Below are 12,557 nucleotides of genomic sequence, written 5' to 3'. Positions count from 1 at the left end.
GACACATTAACATGCCTCTAATATGATCAAATGTTAACCGGATTAAATTGATAGGTAAATGTGTACTTAAAATAATGATTGATAATTCATATCATTTGTATTTCTCCAAACGACGACATTTAACAGAAGTGTCGAACGCACCACAACATTGATACCTCTTAACCTGCTAGTACCCTCGCCCATTGTCTCATTGTCCTGTTCCGTCAACTATAACTTATAGTCAATATATGTTTGTTTTTATAAAAAAAGTGTCCATGTATTTTTTGTTATCACATACCAATTGGAGGAATCTCAAGATGAACGAATCATGGTAACCAATCACATTTATAATCAGTCATAATTCAACTGTAACTGTAACTGTTAACATTAATATCTTAAATTCAAAACATAATTCAATTGGGAACATTTAAACATCAGCTTGTATTTGTGATCATACACAAATTTTAAATATTATATTATGTTGCAAGTTATGTTTATTGTGCATTTCTGTTTTGATTCGAATTGCTAAACTAGAATACATATAGTTATAAATTTTGACAATAATGATGAAATTATCTTTCATAATGCAAAAACCTGGGTATTTCATTTCGTAACTTATTTAATTACTATAATATTCTGAATATAATGGATAATATTAAGGATAAACTTGGTTATGTGATAAGAGATCTTCTGCGAACTAACGATAACTCAATTTTATGGTTGATATGCAGGAATACTTAACAGTCGTTTAATGTATGTGCACAATTATTGAGATATTTTGCTTCTATACTCTCAAGGCATTACCGACATAATTGCCAAAAATGTACACTTTATGTTGAAAACCTTAAGGTGCATTTAAAGTTCAGATGTCATAAGAATGAGGCAAATCTATAGACACCTTTTGAGCCTGTGCTTGATTAATGTTCTATTGGTGCATTGACTGAACTAATCAGGTTTCCATTGCAGGAACAGTGCGCTTGCATAGTCTAAACTAGTGATTAAGAACGATGGTGAACAAGAGAAACGTGGGTGGCGAATGTGTTATAGCTTAAATCATAGATTGCTCACATTGCATATTGATTTTCTTCTGAGAATTTATTATTGCAGTAATTGTACTGTTGCTCTACAATATATGCATGAGCTTGTTGATAAAAAAACAGTTGAAATGCACTACAATGTATATATTCTTTTGACAAGCTCACTCTCGTTATTTTTTGGTGCATTAATTCTATTTTAATCATTACAATATGTCTGTAAAAACGTTCTGCTCTTCATAACAGTATATCTATACTGTTCTATAAAAGAAGGCGTATGAATGTCTCTTAGCTTAAGCCGATAATAGACGTAGTAGCACTTCTTCCTGCCTCCATCCATGATTAAGGTCGATTTGTGCTGATTAAGGATATTTATTTCAAAGTCTATGAATAAGTGTTCGTGGCAACATTCCGTTTACCGCCGCCGATAAAACCTCAATCCAGACCTTTTTCGGAGACATATTAGTTACTTCGCAAAATGTTAGGTTAAGTTTCACACCTGAAATAAAGTGTTATTACATAGGAAAATAGTGCCTAATTTTTAAGTTAACTGGCTAAGATTTGTTAAAATGTGTAAAATAATTATTTTATTAAGAAAAAATGTCAAACGATTGTCTCATTAAATGACTATTTAAAAATTGTTATGAAAACGTAAGTTTAATTTACCAACTTAATTTTGTTCGCCTACTTTATCAATACTTTTCATTAAAACTGTTTTTCTACTAGTTTTGCATCCTAGGCAAGTAAAACCGTTTCTGTACAAGTTTGGTTATTATTTCGACATTTGTGTTGAATACGATTGTATAAACTTTCCTAGAGTTGACATATAATCGTTTTGCTATTATAAATATAACCATATAAATCTCATGCATTTTGATCTGCACAGTAGTGTAGCAAAGTACGGGGGACACGTCTATAACAATAATACCTACATGCCGAGGATATGGCCCCTTGAAATTTGACACAATCAACTGATGAAACATTAGAAACATGAGAACTCACCGGGACTGGTCGACTTTGCAGAAAGTTAGTTTTCTTTTATATCAAATCAATGGTCACGTGATTGGCATCCGTGGAATTATTTAAAAACAATTGCAACATGCGCCTTCCTCCAACGATATTAGAGAGGTAACAACTGTACGGAAGAAGAAACAACGAAATGGAATAGTATCAACATTTCATTCGAAATACAATTTTAACAGGCAATATTAAGACATTTTTCACAGAAATTTACTAAAAACCAGACATGGAATTTTGAAAAAAAATCCTGATAGTTGTTTCCTTTGAAAACACCTGGTCTGCTTTTTAATTCTTTCATAGTGCCATTGGCGATACAAGTTAAATCAAATAAATTTTGAAGCCTGATAAACCCAAACTGCGGATAACTACTATTTCGAACATATGACCAAATAATCATTATAGTTAATTTTATTGCAATTTGTATTTTTGTTTAGATATCGGAAGTTAAATAACAGTTTTTGCATTACTTCAAGGCACATCTTGCTCTCCCCATCAACCCTTTCAAACGTTACTTACTTATTATTGGGTTAGCAGGCATCCACAGTGCATGTAATTGATACTTTTCGGCAGTGTCATTTTCTATTTTACTACACTTTTTAGATGCCACTATTTTACAATACAAGACAATTTTAAGTTTGTTGTTTGTGTTTAGACCACTTTTCCCGACTTAGCCGAAAGTGCATACATTGTTTGTCAGTATTCAGAACCGTCTTAACCTGTTTATCTGAACGGTAACATTATTTTGTACAGTGCTAAAAGGAATATAGCAGCTTTACATCGAATGTTGTGTAAGTTAAATGCCCTTTCATTTTTGCGTCAGAGATTCGTCTGAAAAGTCAATCTAAACTTGATGTTAGCTTTATGGCGAACAGGGGCAAACATTTCATCCCTGCATTAGAACCTAAAAAAGCCCGTTACTCGTATCACCTTTACCTGAACTAGCTGATAGCTCCTCTTATATTATCCCTGTGTTTGCCAAACTTTTGTATAGACAGAAAATCATGTGTATTTAGTCGTTAAATGTCTGCTATGTCTGCAACTGCATATCCAATAAGCATAATTATTACATGAACAATGATTTCGCATTATGCAATACACAATATTCATCCCTTTTTATCATATTGTTTAATAATTTTATTTAAGTTATTATAAATGCAGAAAACAATATGTCTCCCTTCGTTCGAAGGGGAGACATGATGACCCATATATTATGCCTCATAAACGAGCTTCATAGCACTTTTCCAGCTATCACACACATACAGTAGGAGTTTTATATGAATGAAACAGTATAAGCATTTGAGTACAGTGTTATCGTATATTAATGTTTATTAAACCTATAAGTAACATTGTGTATAAGAATCAATGGATTGTTTTATCAAACACTTTATACGTTTATGAGTTTAACTTAATTGACCAATGTAAAAGAACATTTAATAAATCGATAGGTTGTATATAAGAATATAAGCCGTCATAAAGACGGCATGATTTTTTTTACTTGTAAGGGGAAACCACAGCGTAGGAGAGTGTAAACCGAGGTCGCCTTACTAGTGTTGAATGCTCCACACTTGGTTTATATCGTTTTCGGAATTGCAGTCAGTGAAGATAAACATAACGAAGATGTGTAATATTATCCTATGCCTATGGTACATGTTTTGGATGTTTTTATTTAAATGTAAGTTACCATTTTATTACTTTGAAAGGTCAAAACGGAACACTCTAATTAATAACCTTTTTTTCTTGATTTATCACAATTAATACATTTGTTTGGACATACTGAGAAGGATTAACAAATGTAAAAAAAAATGATTCTTATGAAGGATACCGAGTTTAATTTTAAAAATAAAACGGTGTATAAAACATGGTTTTTCTTCCTTATGAGATGCCATTTAATCTTTAAGCACTCACCAATCATTTATTATTTTTGCATTTCCAGCTATTACATTCTTGGTTACAATTTTGATATCAGTTATTATTATTTTCCATAAATGCATTATTGAGTAAGTAGTTAAATGTGTATCAATCAAAATTTATGTTTGTTATGCAAGTCTATGTATTGATTTTGAATAAGAGTGTCACTTTTAATTATGGATAACAATAATTGCTTGACTGTTATACAGCTGCGAAGCCTTTTAGAAGATATTGACAGGTTTTTGAATGTGTGAACAAACGTTTGGAATTTTCTCCCCTGATAACTCACGATTCACGTATCGGAATATGCTTACTCACGTCAGTATTGTATTTGATATATATCATAGGAAAGTCTAGTTGTTTTTGTGTTATCATCGTTGTTATATTTTTGAGGAAATAAAAACTTTAAGTATATAAAAAATGAAAAGAGTGAAAGTTCATGAAAACCCATATAGATCACTTCCCAGTGGATCTGCATTGGACCAAATCTTGTAACAGATGCTCGTAAATCTATATTTAGTTTCATATAATACCCGTCTGTTCGTACACAGTTATAATGTTGTTTTTCTGCATACGGGCTAGAAACCGTGCGAACTATGGCACAGTTCTACTCAACGTTCATGTATGTGTGCAAAGAAGTAAATGTGGTGGAACAAGTAATTTTCGTTTCGAACATTTTTTTGTGAGCGCATGAATGCCGGAAAACATATTTGCACCAGAGCGTGACCAAGCTGCGTTTGTTAGTTTTTGTCATCCTTAAATCGGCCGTTTTCGTAAAATTGATTTACACGAAAATTCGAACTACGAGATGCGAAATAGTGTCCATATAGTTCTCATAATATATATTAGAAGTATGTCTAACAACAAAGAATATGAATACTTTTTATAAACTGACAAATAAAAAATAATTTTCTATACTTTGGGTAATATATGTTTTGTTTCTCATTGTTTTCAATTCAAAACAAAGGTCGCTGTTAGGTTCAGTGGTACTATGATGGACTTAAGTATTAATGTGTGACATTTTTTGATTGGTTATCATTCGTGAATAATGCAATCATTCTTGGTTTCCGAGTTCTGTTTCGACCATTGCCTACAAAAATCAGAGCTGGTTACGTAACATGTATTATAATTAGGTAAACACTAGTTTGACTTAAACTTTTCCTGTTATGAACCAATGAGATAAAATGATCATTTTGTTTTTTTAAACCTATGACAGAGTTAGAGATATAAAGGCTGACGAGAAGGTGAGTCAACACATGTAATGCGTCACGGTAATAAAAAGATGGACGGGGAGGTTGCTGCAGGGCTGCACCCTCCAACGAAGAAGCACTCTTTCTGTGTAAGAGATTGTGCAAACACTTGCCAAGCAACGGCATACCTGATTGAGATTGTAAGGGGCGGGGTTTTTCCTCCTGCCAACCAACTAAACAGCTTGGTGCGAGATCGTATCTAAAACAATTAATTCGGGGGGTGTCTCCGTTCAAATCAACTCTATGACTGGTAGGGAGATTGTTGCTCAATAATGTATTAATTCTAAAAGCAAAAATTTCTTGTTACTTTGATAGCAAATTATTACCAAAATGTTGAAAAATAAACAAAATAAAGGATTTTTTTGTCTCTCGGGTGGTATCGTTTTTATCGACAATTCTGAACTGGGGATAGGTTAATTCACATTAAATAAAATTGTTATTTGACGCTTAATTTCTTTTAAATTTTGTTTCTGAATCCAGGATACACATTAAGAAATTATTAAGCTGAATGTTTGTGGGGTTTTGTGCATTTGTTTCATGTTTCTGGTTTGTGATTGTTTTTGTGTTCTTTGTCTTTGGCGTTTGCCTGTGCCGTTGGGCAGGGTTTATGTCTCCTTAAGTTGATGCATGCGATGATGTTTTATTCGGGATATATATATATATTTAAGAACTCCTATTTTAAACATGATTGTGGCAATAACTAAAAGGGCAATTGTCTAAAGCTGCACTCTCACAGATAAAACGTTTTGACAACTTTTTTATTTTTGTCTTGGAACGAGCCGATTTTTGCGAAAATCCATGGAAATCAGTTATATTTGACTGCTGACAAAAAATTAGATCACAGGTTTTTATATGTTAGTTCAAAAACCGATGTTTTATGCATTTTTCTTAAACCGCTAGTAACGGTTTAAGCCATAAAACATGAAATACAGAACAGAAATATGAAATTCTATGATCTGATTTTTTGTCGGCTATCATATATCATTGGTTTGCAGATATTTACGCAAAAATTTGCTCTTTCAAAGAAAACAATAATAAAGTTGTAAAAATGGTAAAATTGTGAGAGTGCAGCTTTAAGAAACACTTGAAACTTTGATGACTTTCAATCATTTCCGTTATTACTTTATTCGGGATTGTTGGGATAAGAGTGATGTTGTGCTCACAAACTGGTTTAAACCCCAAGTAAATTTACATTTAACTGACCGGTCCAAGGCGGTACCTAACAATCCATAATTAACATACCTAGTTGTTTTTATAGTATATATGCACTGTGCTGCTTGTGTGCTGTTCTTCCATGTTTCTTGTTTGTGATTTTATGTTATATGTCTTTGGCGTTTACCCAGTGCCATTAAACCGGGTTTATGTTTAAACATTTTGCTACTGAGCTTGTTTCTGAAGTTTTTCGCATAAATACTGATCATAGTTTGAAATGGTGCTTATTAAGTGTGAGCTACTTTAAGTAACGATAATAATGAGAAGAGATATGTACAAGAAAAACTGTTCAAGAAGAGCATAGGAGCCATTGATAATAAATATAGATATTACAATATTTAGAACAACGATGCCTTATATTATGAAACTCTATGATTACACAGTTTTCAACCTTTTATTTGCTATTTATTTTATAAGGCAGACTGTATGGGATTTCTATAGTTTCAAACAATAAATGAATCATATCTTTGAAAAGGTTTTGCATAAGGTACTCTGAAATGTATTCTTTCGTTTGCAGATAATAGAGTCGGGATACCTCATACTATATATATATATCATACTAGAGGTTTGCCTATATGTTTATTATTATTTGTTTTATTATTAAGTTTACTCAAGTTAATGCATACTTTGATAAGATTTACCATTTACGTTTTCACTTTATCCGGGATTGTTGGGATAAGAGTGATGTTGTGCACACAAACTAGTTTAAACCCCCGGTAAAATTTCATTTTACTGACCGTTCCAAGGCGGTACCGAGCAATCCTTGATAAACAACCCCAGTTTTATACATAAATATAACATTTTGGGTGTTTACCAAGGATTCTTAAGGATGTAGTTTGTTTTTTGTGGAGTTATTTGCTGTTGTTCCATGTTTCTGTTTTGTGAATGTTTCTGTTTTATGTCTTTGGCGTTGACCTTGTGCCATTAAAAGGGGGTTATGTTTAAATTATGACTATTGTACTTGTTTCTGTATTTTTTTCTTATACATATTTACGTACAGTATAAACAGTGGTAACGACGTGAACAAAGCTTAAGTTAACATATCTGTGACTGTCCCTTAAACTGTCAGATCAGAGCATGTAACATTAATGAATATATCTGCAGCCTTAACAGAAGTCAACATACTTTACATGGATAGATCTGCAGCCCTTAACTGTCAGATTACGGCACTAAACATACATGGATAGATCTGCAGCCTAAAACTATCAAAACACGTCATTTATCAGGATGTATATATCTGCAGCCTTAAACTGTCAGATCACGGCACTAAACACATACGGATAGATCTGCAGCATTAAACTGTCAAAATACGTAATTTAACAGAAATGTATAGATCTGCAGCCTCAAACTGTCAGACCACGGCATGTAACGGAATGTATTGGTCTGCAGCCCTAAACTGTCAGGACAGTTAATTGGAACGGAAATTTATAGATCTGCAGCCTTCAACTGTAGGCTCACTGTTGAACTAATTCGAAAGTTCGAGTCTGCTGGATTGAAAAGTAACGGCCTAATTTCTGTATGTTATAAATTGAATACGGTTATTGGAAGCAAGAGTAGCTCCGCCGATGCGGAAATAATGTGCAGTGTATGTATCGAGTTCTAGATGACACGCTTGCACGCACGATCGAAGTATCGATCGGAAATATGTTGTGGTGATTGGTAGACCGGAGTGGTGCACGAAAAGTGGTTCTGTTGTGTCAGAGGTCATAGATAAATAGCACAGAAGAGAGTGAACGGGACATAAATTGCGAGTTGGTTGACGTGAAAAGGGGACAGCGGATGTCAACCTTGGAACTATTTGGGTTTTTTTCATAACAATAGAAAACGATGTAATCTTAAAATGGCAGCCATTAAAAAGATCATCTTCCCGTTTGACCATTTTTGTTGGCCTTTGGGGAAAAGTACGACTTTTCCGATTCGAAAAAGGCCGGAAAAACCAGTAGAAACAGTGAACGCATAAGTAAACGCGTGAAATGGTCCGACACGATATGATTAAGGGCAGTTACCAGGGCACTGATGTGTGCTAGAGTGAAAGGTTTCCGAATGTCTGAACGTTTATGGTGGTGAAGACTACGCAGCAAATTCTTGATGACAAATGAGTCTGAAGGGATTATCATATGGTGTAGTATGGATGTAGCTAAGAGATGAAATGTTAGAAGTTATAGTGGATATTTGAAGTCCGCTGCTGTTGCAAACAGCAATGAATTGAGCAATGCGGTCTGTGGAAACCGATAGTAAATGTGAATATGTTTGGTGGAAAATGCAAAAATGATTAGAGCGTTTTGGTAGCTGGGTTTCGTGGAGGATTCTATGAGTTGATACACAGTTTGATTTAAATGAGCAAGTGCCCTGGAACTACGGTGGGTTGACAGTCTTTTTTTGGTGCCAGTACGCAAAATAATCTATCTGTAAACAAGATCGGGCAAATGATTGCATTTGCCAGGTATGGGTTCTGATCGTAAAACAAAGTTGAATTTTAATGCTGACCAAGACCAAACGGCGAACAAATGTCATTTCTGTAGCAGTTTTGCAGGATTGCTTATTAATGATGTGTACAACAGCAGCATTATCAGTATGAAGTGTAATACGCTGCTTGGTCAGTTTCGGTCCCCAACTTTCAAGCGACAAAACTATTGGGAGTAGTTTTTCGAAAGTAATGTCGTAGGGCTTCCAAAGAGCGGACAAAGTACCATAAATCCATTGACACTGCAAAATAGCCCCATAGCCGAGGGTTGCAGATGCATCGGTATGCAGATGAAAAGAAATGGATGCAATCCAACGTCTCTGGAGGAGCAAATTGCGGCCGTTGAAATGTTCAACAAATAATTGCCAAGAATGGAGATCCTTTCGGCTTTCCCTGGACAGGGTGATCCTGTGTTAAGGTTTGGAAACGTTCTTGGTGAGATCAGTCATGCGGCGTAAGAAACAACGGCCTGGTAAAAGAACAGAAATTCAGCAAGCCGAGAAGCGATGGCAGCTCTCTGAAAGTGATTTCCGGGATGTTTTTGCGAACCCTGGGACCAACGAAATAACTATCTTAAGGCACGATACGGTGTCACCAAAGGAAATTTTAACTCAACCTGACATTCTTGCGCTTATTTCGAACATGAACCTAAGAATACAGAAAATTTCCTCGCAACGAGCAAAAGACTCCAACATATTAGCGTCATTCCACACCGAAATATCACTGCTAAACGGCAATTATCGAATTCTAAATGGAACACATAGGAGCATTCTCGCTCGTCTCCCGGAATCCATAGCCTGCACTGAAATGAACGGGCTCCAAAGTGAAACGACTTAGCTCCACTAAAGCCTCGATAAACCAAATCGTTTGAATTCGACTGCAGACGACACGCGCAATGCTCCAGTTGAAATAAATTATAGCGTTGCGTAGCTTAAACGTATGCTGAAGCAGTTCAAGTGGATAATAACACAGACGATGTTCTCAAAGATATAACCGCTGATAAAGTCACGAATGAGGCTGGTATCAAGTCATTGCTGCAGCATGGACAATCAAAAAAGCCATTTCCCTCAGACGAGAGACGGACCACTTCACGTGCGCCCCGTGGGAGACGAAGGCAAACACACAGAAAAGCGTCAATGCATCTAACCTTGACGAAGCTCGGCGGGTACGAATTGACATCTGCAAACTATAGATATCACAAGTACAGCAACTTACGAAAAACTACCTTTCAGCGCCACAAATACGACCGAACCTAATTTGACAGCTGTGCGGAAACGACGTAACATATATTCGTACTTTGTCGGCAATGTTGACAGAGACGTTAGGGAAAGTGACAAATACTACCGCTTCAAACAGAAAGGGTATTTCCTTCGTGTGGTTCGCGGAAAGAGAGGCTCCTCCTCCAAAGTGAACGTCCCAGGGGAGCTTGAACTCATTAACGAAGATGCAACACTCTGGCCTGAGGAAATCGTGTACCAGGAGTTGGTTTCCAAGGACATTGGTCGAGCGTCCCGAGGAAGGCGATTAAGAGACACTCGTTACGAACGCGAACCCAGCAACTTTGCCGCTGAACGTCGTCAGAGGCGCAACGCCGGAAGTAAGCGCCGCCACTTTAACGATTACGATGAGTAGTACGAAGGAGGCCAACGTTACCCGGACAACTACTGGAGTGATAGACGATCGAACCACTCATACAGCGACGACTGTTCTCCGACAATGGACTAAAGAGCATACATGTTCATCTTTGTTGTACAAGACACGTTTTATTGTCATATCATACAAACATTCTTAATTATGTGTACGTTGTAACTTGTTCTGCTGGAATTGTCGATGAAAAAAGTTTTCGCATATCCCTGGTCAGACTACCTAGATAAATATAAGGGCGATATTGCATTGATAACGGAAAATAAATTGCTACCAAGATCTGTAGAAACTTTAACACTATATACAGTAATTACCAATAATTTGTTTCTGCAGACATAATTACCAACAATTATGGTCCGTAAAGATGCGAAAGAGCAGGAACTGCTATAATGTATACAAAATCTCTCAACTGCATATAAGTCAACTTTGTAATGTAACAAATGACCGCATTAAATGTACTGATGCTGTTCCACTGTATATATTTTGTGTTTATATGCCTGCATGCCATGACACTGATTTTTATAAATCTACTCTGGGCGATTAAGAGTCACTAGTTGCCTAGTTACAGACAGGTTGGAACCATTATACTAGGCGGATATTTCAATGGACGGTATCCATACGGGGACAAATGTGAAGTCAAAATTGCTAACAGGCTTAATCAAAAGTAAAAATTTACAATCCGTTCAATACCATTTTGATAAACAGGATGCATATACGTTTATACCAAATAAAACAGTATTGGATCATGTCATAACCGACGAAGGATTCGTTAAACAGATACGATCTTTTTAAAATAACAACAGTTGTATTATGTTGAAAATTGTCTCCCAGTTACTGGTGCGAAACCGTGAAGAACGCTCATACACACGCCAGACATTTACGGCGATTGTGAATGGAAGACGAACGCGTCACGCGGACATAAACACTCGTCATATAATTTGTATAAAAAGGCAAAATCAAACTTCAGGCGCATCCTAAGACATAAGCAAGATGAATATGAAAATAACTCGTTGGATGAATTAAACAGAACCGCTGAAATTAATAACAAACAATTTTGAAAGTTACTCAGGGAACGTGATAGAAAACAATCGGAAAGATGCAATGAAATAATATTTGACAAATTCTCAAATAAAGACAACGAAGTAGCCAACGGTTTTCGGCATTACTTTCAAATAGTGTTAAGCAAACCCCACGAGACATTGCAAAAATACAAATCAATAATATACGATGGTAACGGGAATTTAGCATGCGAACACGTTAGTAATCATATACTTACGAAGCAAGTAGTATTGACTGAAGTCTAGGAATCTACAAAATACCTTAAAGCACATAATTAACCGGGGATCGACAATATCCACAACGAGCACGTAATTAAGGGAGGACAGATCATCCAAGAAGCGCTAATTCGGCTATTTAATGCAATATTATTCTATGGAAATGTAGCGGAAACTTGAAAACAAGCATTTTAGTACCACTCATCAAGGGAAATGAAAAAGAAAAAACGGATCCAAGCAGTTATCGGTCAATTTCATTAATACCGTGTTTCTGTAAATTGTTAGAAAATGTACTTCTTTAAAGGATAAATACAAGAATCAAAGTGCACAGTCAAAACTTTCCATCAGCTCAGCAGCAAGGTTTTCAAAAAGATCTCAGTTGCATAACTACCTCGTTTAACCTTCAAGAGACGATTTACCATCAAATTGAAAGTGGAAGCAATGCTAAGTTACCCATCTTGGTATAAGGCAGGACTATAATTTAAAATATACCATACGCATTGAAGAAAGACTACAGAAGGCGAGAAAAGCATTATATTCCATGGGTGCGCAGGTAGTAAGTCCCCATGGAATCAACCCACTGATCTATTTAGAATATATAATAATATTGTTTATTCGAAGGTATCTATTATATTTATCACACGTTGGAACTCACATGTATGGTTTTGTACCTGATATATGTTGTATTCTATGTAAATATGGTTTACTGTCGACATCTGTTAACGGTGTGATTGATAATCAATCAAAGCTTCCATCCAAATCAAATTGGAAG

General features: G+C 35.6%; 1 protein-coding gene across 2 annotated transcripts in view; it reads left to right on the top strand.

Annotated features, from left to right (window-relative positions):
* The first annotated feature begins 3,549 nt into the window (after positions 1–3,549).
* The window catches only part of LOC128236124 (nephrin-like), a 70,173-nt gene continuing 61,165 nt past the window's right edge, over positions 3,550–12,557 (top strand). The window contains exon 1 of one of the 2 annotated variants that reach the window (XM_052950987.1): positions 3,550–3,705. In XM_052950987.1, coding sequence (XP_052806947.1) covers positions 3,588–3,705 — 118 coding nt within the window. In that variant the 5' untranslated portion in view covers positions 3,550–3,587. The remainder of the gene's footprint in view (positions 3,706–12,557) is intronic. The other variant, XM_052950986.1, reaches the window with a different exon arrangement.

The sequence above is a fragment of the Mya arenaria genome, chromosome 5 (assembly GCF_026914265.1).
Source record: "Mya arenaria isolate MELC-2E11 chromosome 5, ASM2691426v1".
Classification (NCBI taxonomy): domain Eukaryota; kingdom Metazoa; phylum Mollusca; class Bivalvia; order Myida; family Myidae; genus Mya; species Mya arenaria.
This window is presented reverse-complemented; position numbering and strand designations above follow the sequence as displayed.